The 14,743-nt window shown below is 37.9% G+C and overlaps 1 protein-coding gene across 16 annotated transcripts in view; it reads left to right on the top strand.

Moving 5' to 3' along the window:
- The first annotated feature begins 1,036 nt into the window (after nt 1–1,036).
- Nucleotides 1,037–14,743, top strand: part of LOC114645898 (liprin-alpha-1-like) — a 177,950-nt gene continuing 164,243 nt past the window's right edge. For 5 of the 16 annotated variants that reach the window (XM_028793808.2, XM_028793809.2, XM_051922100.1 and 2 more), the window contains exons 1-2: nt 1,037–2,143; nt 3,428–3,691. In XM_028793808.2, coding sequence (XP_028649641.2) covers nt 3,428–3,691 — 264 coding nt within the window. In that variant the 5' untranslated portion in view covers nt 1,037–2,143. The remainder of the gene's footprint in view (nt 2,144–3,427; nt 3,692–14,743) is intronic. The other 11 variants (XM_028793802.2, XM_051922094.1, XM_051922093.1 and 8 more) reach the window with 3 other exon arrangements.

Consider the following 14,743-nt stretch of genomic DNA (forward strand, 5'->3'; position numbering starts at 1 on the left):
AGCTCAGGTCCTAATATGGGATCCTGAGGTAGTTCGTCATATGGTGGGTGAATGGTGGGCAACGCGCTGTATCAATGCAAGCTCCCAAACTCACTCTCTCCTCTTTTGCTTTTGACGCTTGCACCATCATTCTTGCACATATTAGAACTTGTATTATACAGTACGTTGCCTTCGGTAAAGGTGTCTGCTATATAAGTAGTAATAATAATAATAATATACAATTATATACAATATGCATTCCCAAGTATTGTATACATACTGTACAAATTGTTATGTTACAGCATTTGTTTCTGTGATTAACTATTCAGTAACTTTAAGACTTGTTCGTAGACATTTTCCCCCGAGTCATTAGGTGCGATCCTGTTTGCCTTGCTAAGGCAGCTAGTGTTGTATGCACATATTTCCTAAAAAGAAGGCAGCTTGCTACCGGTAATATTCTGAGCCACCTTCTCCACACTCTGTAGGGGCTTTACGAAAATGTGCATTATGTAATGCCTTTATACAGCATGCCATCACAAATTACCTTATATATCAAAGATGCAGTTTAGCAAATATACTTTTTCTTCATGTGACTGCCTTTTTTCCTAAGAATCAGCAAAATTTCAAAATGCAGTGTTAGACTCCTGGCCTGAAGAAAAGGTACTGATTACACATTTCAGAAACAAAATTCTACAATTGACTTATAACTGTCAGCAGTGACGATCTAACATATGTGTCTATATGTTATGCTTGCAGACTATTTATTGGTATCTAAAGGGTCGCGTTGTTCGCAATGCAGACATATTTCTTATTTAGTTAAATTCCTTTTATTATAAGTTATAAGGACTTGATGTAGTCCACTTACTAGTTAGTGCTCACGCCGGTTTTTCACTCCTCATTGATAAAGATGTTTCTATTGGCGAACGCCAAGGGGCGCTAAACAAAATTCAGCAAGTCCTTCGTCGACTGCTCGCGCGAGGCACGCTGGGAACGTCACGCACTGATTTATTACAGAACCGGAAACTGTCCTTAAGAAAAGCTTTCGAAGCGGTGGGCGAGAGAGAGAGAGAGAGAGAGAGAGAGAGAGAGCGCGAGAGCGAGAGAGGGAGAGTTTTGGATCGGGGAGGTGAAGTGACTGTATGATTGTATAGGAGCGACGGCTTTCTGAGACAAGTTGGGAGCAGGCTTCCACTACTACATCTGGTCATCGTTTATCTGGATATACTTTGCAACAGACGCATGAAGGAACGCCGGGTCCTTAACAGCTTGTTAGAGGATACCAGTTTGTTTTCTTAAAAACTGGGGAGCTTTCAAGCCAGCCCCTTCTCCTCCCCCTCTCCTCCCCTCTCGTTTTCCTTCTGGGTTGGTGACGCGGCTAAGTCGGAAGGATCTGAACAGCAGAGAAGCAACGAAAAGGAAATAATCGGTTGCTGTTTTAATAGGGTTTTAAATTGTGTATGAGTGTGTGCGTGCGCGCGCGCGCGCGTCCACTTGTGAGTGTGTTTGTATAAATGTGTATTGTGTGTATGTGTGTGTGTGTGTGGTCGCGCGCGCGTGCACGTACGTGTATCTATGTCTGTCTGCCTGTTTATGTCTTTGTATGCTTACGTAATTATGTGTAGATTCTTATTTTCGATTAGGCTAAAAGTTGGATTATAAGTCATCCAGAAGGTTTTCATAGTTTTAATTGAAACGAGGGAGGATTACTGAAGGATCCGAATTCCATTTATTTGTTTAGCCCATGGTCGGATTCTTTGTTTTTGTTCGTTTCCATATGTGTCGTGTATGGATGTAAATTTTAATTGGAGTATCCCTGTCTATATATATAAAGAGAAAGATTGCCACAGTGATCCGGAACACCGAGTTATTTATTTAATTTAAGTTTAACTGGCAGAGCTTCTGGACGGAGTGATGATGCTTCGTTGAACCGACCTCTTCTGACACTGCCTTGCTGGATATAAGATTTCATCTTTTTTTGTCTTGTGTTTTTCACACTTGGAATACAATTTTGAAGAAACTTTATTATACACTTTCTTAGAGTGGTTCTCCTAATTGGATAGATATTGAATTAAAAAAAAAAAAAAAAGCACACGAGGATTATAGTGTCTCGCCAAATAAGACCTGAAAATTGGATATACAATAAATTTTTGCTCTTCTTAGCAAGGTAAGCGTTAGTTTTTTTGTTTTTTTTTTTAAACTTGTGTGTGGGTATCCCTGTGTATATTTAGTATAAATAGGTGTGTGTGTGTGTGTATGCAAGTATCCATGTATTTATAGCATTTAGGTTTTGAGAGGATTGTGACAGACCTGAAAGTATTAAGGAAAATGTGGAATAGAACCAGTTAAATAGCATTAATTTGCTGGGGATTAGTTGATAAAATGTAAAATTTTAACAAAATATAGTTTTGCCCCAGACTTGTGTTAGGAACTTGTATTTGAATTTCCCAATAAACCAAACAAAGATGGACTTATCTTTTATGTTCATATTTCTGATACACATTTTCATCTGTAAATTGGTTTGTGCTTAATCAAAGATGGGTGAACCAAAGTGTATTCTTAAGCAAAGTTATAACTGTATTATTGGATGTGTTTTGGTTAATACATTTTATGTGTGCACATTCTCTGTTACATTTAACAAACGGAAAATGGTAGCAGGATATGATTTTTCTCAAATGGCCATTTAGTTTTTATTCTCAGATATTTTTTTCACAGTCTCTTATTTATCTGCAGAGTGATGTTGGTTTTGGAATTATTTCCCAGTGTTCTATGAATGTGGAATGAAATAAGCCACACTTAATTATGTGAATTTGTGCATTGGCTGAAGCTTGATTTAGTCAAGCATGAGCTTTCCTGACAATTTGGAATGCTGCTTAAAAGTCTTCTCTTTTATGTGACTTTTTGCTTCCCCATTATGTGCCTCTTACTGGAGTCAAATGACTCCAGTAGCTGTGTAACACTTGAAGCTTAACATGACATGTGGCAGTATAAAAGGAAAGGAAAGTTAATGGATTAATCAGAAATCTATTTAGCTCTAATGTTTTTAAACCAAGCATAACAGTCTCTTCTGTGTTTCACCACAAAAGTTTGTTTTTGATATATTTTTTTGTTTCTTTTACAGTCAGATTGTACTGGTATCTCCTCCACCTGTGACTCAAGCGCTATCAATAGTTTCACAAGTCAGTTACTGGTAGAACATTTTATTGCTGTGTTTTAAAATATTACCTTATAATAGTGAAGAAAAAAAAACTTCTTGCAGATGTGGTATGAATAGTGTTGGGATAAACAAACTTGTATTTTTTCCTACTACCAGAGTAACAGCTGTGGGGCAAGAATCTTTAGGCATGTCATTAAAACAATACAGTACTATTAGAAAATCTGTTATTTGTACACCATGGTATTCTTAGTTTTGTTGAAACTTAATTTCTTTCATTACCTGTTTTATCCATAGATGATGTGCGAAGTGATGCCAACAATCAGCGAGGCTGAAATTCCTACGGGTGGAGGAGGGACTAGAGGGTCTGGGTCACCCCTTCAGTCGGATTCTGATGGTCATTTTGAACAACTTATGGTATCAATGTTGGAGGAGAGAGATAGACTTTTGGATACACTAAGGGAAACGCAGGAAACTTTAGGACTAACACAGGGAAAATTACACGAGGTTACCCATGAGAGAGATTCACTACAAAGGCAGCTTAACACTGCTCTTCCACAGGTAAGAAATAATATATTTGAATAAACCCAAACAAATTGATTGTCCTCTTTTATTATGTCACATTTTTAGAACCTATTTTTAAAACTTTACATTTATCTACACTAAAATTTACCTGCTACATATTTGCACAATTCTGATTTCTTTCCAGATCTGCCTCATATCTTTTGCTGACTGTGGCATATCCACCAGTCCACCTGCTTTAGTGTTACAAATACACTAGTAAAATAACATGGAGATAAGCAGTGGCTTGTGTACTTGAATTCAATATTTCTGTCATTTTGTGAGGTTTATTCCCTCATGTTTTCAGTTTTTTTTTCATTTAACTCTCAGGAGTGTCAATTAAGTTTGAAGCTGATTGCTTCTTTTTGCCTAAAAGTGAAAAACATTTTCAGTTGTATACCAGCCCAGTCTTATAAGATCATACCACTTTGATTTTTCCAGTATTGAACTTGGTATTCCCCCCCACTTGATAGCCCTCTTTCAGGTATTGTGATCTTTGTGGGTTTATCACTTTTTTCCCCCATTTTTGTTCCTTGTTAAAAGTTTGTACAATCCAATTTTCTTTTCCTATAAATTGTGCAGATTTGTGTTGAATTTCAGGTTTTGTTCTTTTATATGGCTTTGTTACCTTTTAATGTAAAATGTGCTTTGAAGTTGAAGTCTTCAACAGCTTCCTTGTTTTCATGTCCTAGAGATACCTGCCATTGTGTTAGTTGGGGTGTGTTTGTGGACCCTATATTAGTTTTAATTTTTAAACTCTATGTATATTTTGTGTTTGGAGCATAGGCAGGCTAAATGACTTAGTTCAAAAGTAGCCCTTACCATCAGCTTTGTATTTTATAGTCCACTTCCCTTGTCACTGGGTCAAACTGCAGTTGACATATGATGTGCCTTTCCACCTTTACACATTCTGTTCTAAATTAAGTACATGCTGAATTTTATAAAGATTTGGACTTCTTACCTTAGGAAATAATGGAATTGTGAATCTGTTACAAGATTTAAGTTTATTTGAATTTCTAATTAAGGATGCACAATTACCACAAGGTAAATATTTGACTGTTATTCCCCTTGATATTATAATTTTCTGTTTTTAATTTTGGTAAATAACACTTCATTGAAATGCAGTTTGTCTTGCCAGTTGCGTAAAGGTTGAGCATCCCAAATCCGAAGTTGCAAAATTCAGAATGCTTCAAAGTCGAAACTGAAACCTCTGTTTTTCAGTTATGATAGTGTAGGAGTCCATGTAGGATTGCAACAATTGGCAGTTATGTTTGGGGGAAAATATGAACTATAAAATATGTTTTTGAAATAAACAATGTAGCACACCCAATCAAAAGAAGGGGTAAAGGACTGCTGTTAAGAGAGTTGATAATGAAGAGCCACAGGGTTGCAGGATGTAGTACTCAGAGGGGGGAAAAAAAAACAACTGAATCTGTAAGTATGCCTAACAAGAAAAGTAGAAGCTCCGTTGAGGCTGCACAGCATCCACCTTCTGACATCACGTTGAATAGAATAACCACAGTAAGTTAACATTACTGTCTAATTGGAAATGCAAACATTCTTTTTTGTCTCGCCTCAAATTACTTTTGGAAAACCTGCCACTACCTCTACTCACCATTTGTAAATGTAAAATATAGGAAAATATTGAATGTGGGAATGTTAAATTAAGGTTCTGTTATTTTAAGGAAACAAATGTTGCATGTGTATGTAAAATCAGAGAAGGCAGTAACATCTTGAATGACAGTAATGAAAGATTAAGAAGTTAATATAAACACAACACAATAATTCTGTTAAGAGGGTATGTCAATTGTTAAATGTAATAATATATAGCAAGCTCATTGAGGTATTTAGAGGGTAACACACTGTTATCTGCTGCTTTACTTGTCATTTATATAATGTTCTAGAATACAAATAGAGCCACATCAAATTAAAATAAAGGAGGTCACTGTCTAAATATTTTAAGTTATATCTATGCTTACACAGTATTTGCACATTATCAAGAAGTCATGTAACCTACAGTATATACAGTACGATACGGCAATATTGCAACATCATAACCATCATGGTATGCACAATGTTTATTGTTAGTATACAGTATATACCATATATTTTTTCTAATCACCAAGTGTAACATATTGCCAAAGCACTGGATTCTAGTTCAGTCATTGATAGTAACAGAGTTTCTACATTTGCCCCATCATTTGTTTTCCTGCAAAGCAAACTCTTGCTTCTCCTAAAAGCTCCAAGCAGCCAGTGTAACTCTTGGTCCTTGAGCAGTTGCATCTCTGTTCTTGAGGAAAGTATGTGTTTTGCAAGCATTCATTTTTCCATGTAAATTCCTCATCCCTATAAAAGTAATTATGTCTTATGCTCAAGCATAATTTAATAGTTCTACCTACCACAATTCACTTACGGTTACATAAAGCCTCAGTTGTTTCAGATGCATTTTAATTTCTGTTCGACATTTAAGATAAGATTCCTTTATTGTCATTGACGGCACAAGATTTCAGTACACTTCCATTTGGCATAACGTAATGGCAAATGAACTTTGGAAAAATCCATACTTTTTGAAAGATGATGTTCGGGATCAGTCTCATAAAATTGTGTTCAGCATGGTCTCCTGTATTTAGCCATATGCTCCGAGTACATCTGATTTGTCAATGTGCTTATGGTTAGAAAGTTTATCTGTGATTAGTTACAACACTCGTTTGCTGTTTGGATCAGTTTGTAACTAATGTGGCTGGCTGCAGGAATGACCAGTCACAGCAGCATAGAAAAGTTGGGACACCAACCAGTTCGTCCAGTTTATTACCGTTCCTGTAACTTAATGTCTTTTAGGTGCTCTTAAACGGCCCTCTCAAAACAAAATAGCAAAATGACTAAAGGGCAGAAATGGCGACAAAAATTAGGGTCCTTAAGGGGAGCTCAGTCTGGCAGTCAGCTCAAGTCACAAAAGTCGCCACCTTCCATTTGGCTGGGCTTCTTATATTATGTGCACCGAAAGGAGCAGTCCTTACTGGGCGGGTTTCTTTGAACTGCAGTGAGAAAAGGAAAAGTGGTTAGCGGCAGTGCCCCCTCTCACCCTGGTGGTTTATCAAATACCTTGTGTGAGCCACCAAGGAGATCTTGTGACATGCATGCATGACACAAGGAAACCACAATCTCTGACATAGCAGGAATATTAAATGCAATATAGTAGTTAGCGCTTTTCGAGATTGTTACACTTCTGCAATCATATTCGTAGTTATTATGCAATTATTTGTGCTGACCTATCTCCAATGTAAGGCATGCTTTGTAATGTTTAGCCACCACTGTTTGGCACTGTTGGCAACCAATGTTTGTCAGTCACTGGGTCTCTCCAGTGATCATGCTCTGATTGCACTTGATTAACCAAAGTGGATCCTTCAACCCCTGACAATAATGCTCGATTCACCAAGGGGCATTCCCTGCTCTAACAATCGTAGTCAATTTAATCAAGGGGAAATCTCTGATTACGCTTGATTTGTCCCCTGTTGGTGGGGTGCAAATACACATGTAAAAAAGTGGGTTGCAACATCAAAGAAAACTGAGAAATATTGACTACATATCTCATTGGAAAGCATGTGTGTTCAGTAGGTTTAGAGAATAATGCTGATAACCTGTCATGCTGTGCCATGTATACTCTATTAAAGCAGACTGGTGTGAGCAGTACTTATTTTATAAAAGATAATATAGGTTAGGTTTATTGACAGCTGTAAACAATCCCTTTATAAGTGAGCACAGTTGTGTGAATAAGCAAACTATGCTTGTATCCATGTGCCGTCACTTTCTGCCTAGTGCCTGATACCGCTAGTAAAGTGTCCCTTCATGATTTGTGGAATAAGCAAGTTTTTAGATTAATTTTTACAAAATGTTCAAATTTTGAAGTGGTTAGGTAGTAATGCTTTAAATATGAAAAATTAACCCGATACTTTCACTTTTAAATTGTTCGTCTTTACAGTTTTTTTTTCCTTTTTATTTGAAGGACACTCGTTTTTCATTAATTAAAGCTGTTCATGGTCATAATGGTGCATCATTCTTTACATGGTAGCGTTGGCAAAAATGTTGATTTATCAATAATTAATGGTTTCTGAAATTTGGAAAGGCATAGTATTTTCAGTAGTATTTATTCTATCCATAGCAAATAGGCTTTCCTGCCTGTTCATTTCTGACAGCAAATTCAGATGGAAACACACCCTGTGCTCCCCAAATGGAGCAGCAGCCCTGCATCCTCTCAATCACTGTGCTGCCATGCACAATTAGCTTTGAAACCTACAGCCTTCAAACAAAAGTAGCCAATGGAGTACAGTGCAATTACATTAAGATGTCTTTGTTTTCTCTTTTTGCTCCTTTACGTTTTTCTTGTCATCTTTTGATTTAATGCATTTCAGTTAAGTGCATGTGCAGCAGCTTCCTCTGCTTGTTCGTTTTTCCTGGAGTTTCCATTCTTAGTTTACATGTGTATTATGTGTTTTAGCTGGGTGCTTTTTCTGTAAAATCTGACCTTAAACTTTATTCAAAGGGTTATGGGGGGAAAAAAAAAACATTGTCCTGATAGTTTTCAGGTTTATCCTTAAACACATTTGTGTATATACTATGTTCTCTTAGCAATGAACTAAATTCTCCAAGATCTCATCAACAAAGAAATATGTAAATATAGTATAAGCATATTAAAATAGCAATAGTATTAATTGTAAGAGTAATTTTGCATTTTTAACACTCAAACTCTGTAAAGACATTTAATAGACAAACTTAAAAGAAATGTACTCGGTCACTTTTTGTATTCGGTTATTTGCTGTCAAAGTTTGGAAATCAGTACTTTAGACAACTGTTTTAGACTACACCTCATTTACAAAATATTGCACTGCTTGCATTTTACTGACTTGTGAATGAGTGACATTGTCAGAGGCTTTTGAACATGTATACTACAGCAAGAACAATTTTGTTTTTATTAATGTAAAACTTTTGTTTAATGTATTCAAAGACTGAAGTACCATTCATTTGACATTTTATTGACCTTTAATCAAATGCACTCCCTAAAGAGGAATCTAGTTATCTTTATATATGATCTGTTTGATCTTCAATTTTGTGTGTGTCCTTAATCCACCAAAACCACCTCCCACCTGGTATCATGTATTGATAGTTTTCAAAGTGTGGTGTCAAACTTGGGAGTTTCAGTATTGCTACAGCCCTAATAAACGTGAAGACAAATCTTGAGAAAGATGACCAATTGTCATGTTTGCTGAGCTAAACACTTTGGTCACTTCCTCACTCAGAAAATTATACCCATTATATTCATTAAACAAAATGTTAATCCTCCGTGCTGTATGCTAATGCTAAGATTTGCCATCTTTTGCAGCTACTTAATAGTTAACTGCTCCTGCAATATGTTGCTTTTTTATTGACATGTTAAGAATTCAAAATTTTTGGGTGTATTAGGACAATATTTTTTGTAAATCTCTTTCATCCAGTGATGCAGGCTGATCTCTGTAAATTAGAGCAAAAAACACAAACATCATAAAAGGGAAATTTGTGTCAAGAAACTGACATCAATTCCATGCAAACCTTTGGGCAGTGCAGGGGTGAACAAATTAATATTTTAGAGGGCCTGGACTACAAGTCTTATTTTCCAGACAGCCAAACTACAAACTTGCAAAGCTGAGTGGACTACCAGAAGTCCTCTTTTTGAGAGTATCTTTAGTTGCGTTGTTGTGGCTGCCTCAGTGTCACTTGATGGAATTGTGCCAGCTGAGGTTGTACCCAGGAACACTGGTGAACTCTGAATATTTTCAGGGCTTTGTGATGGTCAGATGTGGTGATAGATATCTTAAATTATGTTGAAGTCCACACATTTTTGTGGCTTCTTTTATTAATACAATGCTTGGCATCTACTTTATAAAATACCTATATTGTCTACCAAATCTCTCGATTTATTAAAAAAAAAAAAAAAAAAGCAAAATCCAGGCTACGATACGTGATCTTCTCAAAAGACATTTAAAAGACCCACAAGACTTGCCACGGTGCATCTCGTGGGGACCATAAACATTAGCCTTGGTGCCAAGAGATTGTCCCAGGGCCGTAGCAAAAATGACAGCGGCTGTACTGGCTTTAAAAAGATCGAAGGGCAGCATGACAGCAGCTCCCCCGCCGACAACGCGAGCAGCATTATACGTCCTGCAAGAAAGAATTTAACCATGCCCAGGGCTAGAAATAAAGGAAAAGGATTGTTTTTACAATCAGTGAGCCACCATTTAAAAGGAGTCCACAGACCTCTAACCAAGCAGTTGTTGGATTACTTTTGGCAGACAAGCATCCTGTGCTCCCAGCTCTTAAAACGACATGCGACAAGCAGAAGAGACAGCTGGCAAGCAGCAGAAAGACAGCAAATAATCCAAAGACATATCCTTAGCATGTATTCAGTCGCCCCCCCCCCCCCCCCCCCCCCCCTTTCCACAACACGAGCAGCATTAAACGTCTGGCAAGGAAGAGATGTAACCATGCACGTGGCCGAAAATAAAGGACAAGTATTGTTTTTACAAAAGTTTTTAAAGTAAAAGTGAAAATAATGCATATGTAACAATTCCCAAGAAAATAATCTCTTTAAATTGTAGATTGCCTGCCTAAGGTAAAGTCATCCCTGATGAATGGGGACGTGGGAATGAGGGGTCCTTTCATCTGATTAGTGCTATTTCAGATGTGGAATGGCAAAATGGGGCAGGCAGCTTGATAAATGAGGTCTCCTGGACTTAAAACAAATCCAAATCATATTATGTGATATCTAATGTGAAATTCTACTCCGTACTTCTAATACTGTATTGAGGATTTATTCTGTTCTGTGTATTGTACTGTATTGTATTGACCCCCTTCTTTTTGACACCCACTGCACGCCCAACCTACCTAGAAAGGGGTCTCTCTTTGAACTGCCTTTCCCAAGGTTTCTTCCATTTTATTCTTTTCCCTCAAAGGGTTTTTTTTTTTTTTTTTTTGGGGGGGGGGGGGGGGGGGGGTTTTTTTTTCTGGTCTTCTTAGAGGGTCATGGCTAGGGGGCTGTCAAGAGGCAGGGCTTGTTAAAGTCCATTGCGGCACTTCTTGTGTGATTTTTGGGCTATACAAAAATAAATTGTATTGTATATCTGGTAAACCGAACACAGGGGTGGGCGAGCGAAGCGAGCAGGGGGCAGAGCCCCATATTTTTTTTTTTAATTTTTTTTTTTTTTAAATAAAACTATCGCTTCTTAAATAATTGGTGTTAATTCCTTAACCTGTTAGACAAATTTATCCCCTAATGGACATTTTAAACTTGGAATCAGTCAAAATTAAAGATACAGCGGGAAGATTCGTGTCTTTCTATAATTGTGCAGGTTATATATACAGTTGCTCACATGTATCCTCACACTTGCTCCTAAGATAAAAGGAAGCATTTTAACATTCTACATCATTGGTAACGTCTCAATCACACTTATACAATGGTATAAAACTTGCAATGGCACGACCCACAGAGCCAGAGAGACCAGACCAGAAGTGCCAAGCTGGCAAGCATAGTCGCTCTATTAGAGCGAATATCTTGCTAACGCTTGAACTAGTTTTATTCAGCAGAATCTGCTGAACATTCTGATATGTAACCTGTCTATTTGCTGTTGGTTTGTGCCGTTATGTGCGAAAACATGCAATATGTACGCTGAATGGCTTGGCATCAGTGGTTGATTTGTGTGGTAGGACAGCAACTTTTGAAAAAACGTGGCCATATTGGGCGTTGTTGGAAACGACAACATCTCTGCTATCCAATGGTGTGCTGTTTGAAGGGCTATGATCCTCTGTGCAGAAACGGCAGATGGTAGGCACCAACCTCATCATCCTCGCCATGTCTTTGTGTTGGATTACTCTGCTTTGCCTCCACAGAGTGACACGTGTCATGGCTTGTTTTACTCGGGACTACCTGATGTAAGTAATGTTTTTTGTATATTTATGCTGCTCTTTTGTGGAGTTATATGCTTGAACACGCAAAAAATCAGAAGATTGTGGTGTTGGTATTGTCTGGTTTCAGTCCCGTGTGGACCGGATGTTCTTTTGAACTGACTATTGATTGCATCATTTGAAATCTGCTGCTTGAGACCTTTCAATTGATATATGATACATGGGATTCCTTGTTTAGAATTATTACTGGGCAGATTTAATTTTTTTTTTTTGACAATGGTGCATAACTTGGCATGCATAGGATTTCATGCCAGATGATTACTATGACTGTGTAGTAGACCCCCATGGCTTTCAAACGAGGTATTGTTTAGGTCTGTATGTGGCCTAGATTGCATGATGCAGCAAAAGGTGTTTTGAAGACTTATTTGAACCTTCGTCGATCCGTCTCCAGGCAGATCAAGGCGGACATGTCAGTTTGTGTGAAGTACTATATGCAGATTTTTGCTTATTTTCATTTGGTGTCAAAGACGCTGGCTTCTGGTAGGGGGGACACGCCACTTTATTTGAAGTGTAAGTTGTAAACCTGTTTTCCGCAGAAAACCTTAACCAGCGCATTAGCAACATCTGCTGGTTCGGACACCAAAAACGAAGAATAGCAAAAATCTACATATAATAATAGTGCAGGATAGAGATCCACTAGATCGATCTTGAGACTTTAAGAATTGATATTGAATTGTTTAAATGAAAAATAAAGGAAAAAATTTAAAGGAAAAAATACTTTCGGCCAGGGAGTTTAAATCTCAGGTTAATTACTTTCAGTTTTCCGGAAACTGCCTTTTTCAACACTACTCGCTGGCATTGTGACCCTCGTCATGAAATATGTGACTATTTGATGTCCTGATATCTGATTTTCTATTGTACAGTACACCCCCAAAATTCACAGGGGCTACGTACCTAGAGCACCCGCGAATTGTGAAAAACCACGACTTTTGGGTGTTGTTGTGTGCAGTACGATGCAGACGATTTAAACCTCCTCAGGTGACCCCTCTTCTTCAGGCGCTTCAGGAGGAGTCGTATTTTTGGACAAGTCTTCTTCTGGTGGGGTTTCATGCTGACTTTTCTTTATAGGTTTCAGGAACATTATGATGGGAAGTTGCTACATTGTCTCCTGTAGCGAACTGCTGGTACAATTTCTGTGTTTTTCTCACAGATGTTACCGTCCAAGGGGATGTTCTTCTTCCTGCAGTCGGTGATCCACAATGCCAAGGCAGATTCCATCCTGACGATATTTTTATTCCTTACAGTCGTTACCTTTTTGTCACTATCACAGAAACTTACAGATACGGTACTCCAGATTGCTGCTTCTTTCTTCTTTATGTAGCGTGCGGTGCTTTCATTAATTCCATAGTGGCGCACTACTGCAGCATAACTTTTTAGCTCCCGGAGCAAATTCAGTAGTTCAACCTTCTCCTGGAGTGTTTTAAACTTCTTCTGACGCTTAGGCTCTGTGCCAGAAGTCTTAGAAGGTGCAGGGTGTTTCGACATCTTCTTGTGTGTTTAAGAATAACAAAATGAATACAATAACAAAATGAAAAACACGAGGACACAGCTGGAGAGTCGTCACAGGGCAGCAGTCAATTAGCAGCAAGGAGAAATGAATAACGCTCTCTGATTGGCTACTTTCACCATCCCAAACTGCGTTTCACTCAGCGGTGGTAAACCCACTCACCTGGAGATGCATCACAGGGCAGCAGTCAATCAGCAACAAGGAGAAATGAATAATGCTCTCGGATTGGCTACTTTCACCATCCCAAACCACGTTTCCCTCAGCGGTTGCATCGTATTCTCTCTACAGCACAGTATTGCCACGAAAAAAGCCATAAAAAATTGCAAAAGATATTTGCTCTTTCTGCTAACAATTAATAGTTAGGTTCTAAGGAAAAATCCACGAACGACTGAGTCTGCAAACCCTGAACCATGACTTCGCAGGGGTCTACTGTATATGGTCATACTGTCAAATGACAATACAATCAAGTGCTGTTTAGGAACAACACTGCTACTTCAAGTCCTGCTAGCCATATCACTTAAGGGTTCTTTTTGACATTCAGCATATTCGAATGGTGTGGTTTTTTTAAAGGTAATGGACTAAGTTTGTTGTTGTAGTCTTCGTTGGGACCTGTCAGCAGCATGTCTTGCATTCTGGCATTATTTGTGCTTGGTCTGATTTGAGGTAGCCAAACCAGTTTCAATTTTTTGATGACGTGCACTTTCTTTGATATTTATGTCTTCCTCGGCATTTAACAGTAAGCTTCACTTACTGGGATTTACTTGTTGCATGACATATTTCCCAAACACCCAACCACATTGCTAATGTTTACAGCATTGCTTCCTCATGGGGGATGGGCAAATTTGCAAAGTACATTGTGATTGGCTGTTGTGCTGCCGTTTCACCAAGTCTACATGCTGTGTAATAGACCACAAGCATTGTTCTGTTGCAATACATTATCTTAATTTAAATTTTTTTTTTTAGCCTGCATTTATTATCGTAAATTTTTTTTTTTTTTTTTTTTTTTTTTCCCTGATCAAAAATTTAAATTGTTTTATCACCTAGCATTATATACAATCAGTTGTATGAAAATGCATTTCTGGCACCAACAATTTCTAAAGCATGCAAGAACTTAATTTTACCTACAGTGCTCCTTCACTGTGAGAACAAATTTTGAATTAAATATTAGAGACGGTCAGTGTAAACTAGTGTAACTATTTACATCTAGATGTGATGCTCCAAGGTTCAGTAAAATTTGTTGAATGTTAATATCTTGGCAAATAGAGAGTACTTGTATGCTATTTGTTAAAGGATGGTTTCCCAGTAGAGGCCTTCCAGGGACTGATTTCATGTTATTTCTTCGTACTCCCACTTGCTCTCAAAGGAAATTTCCCATTAGTGCACTATACGCACATAATAACTGCTTCTTTTTTGTATTGGGGTAAATTTCTTCACTTGAGGTGTTGGTTTGTTTTATTTATTTGGCAGTTCAGGCAATGGCAATGGGAGGCACCTTTTTAAAGTACAATTATACTGAAACTAGGAAGAGTGCGGGGACAGCCATGGATAAAGTC

The sequence above is a fragment of the Erpetoichthys calabaricus genome, chromosome 2 (genome assembly GCF_900747795.2).
Source record: "Erpetoichthys calabaricus chromosome 2, fErpCal1.3, whole genome shotgun sequence".
Taxonomy (NCBI): domain Eukaryota; kingdom Metazoa; phylum Chordata; class Cladistia; order Polypteriformes; family Polypteridae; genus Erpetoichthys; species Erpetoichthys calabaricus.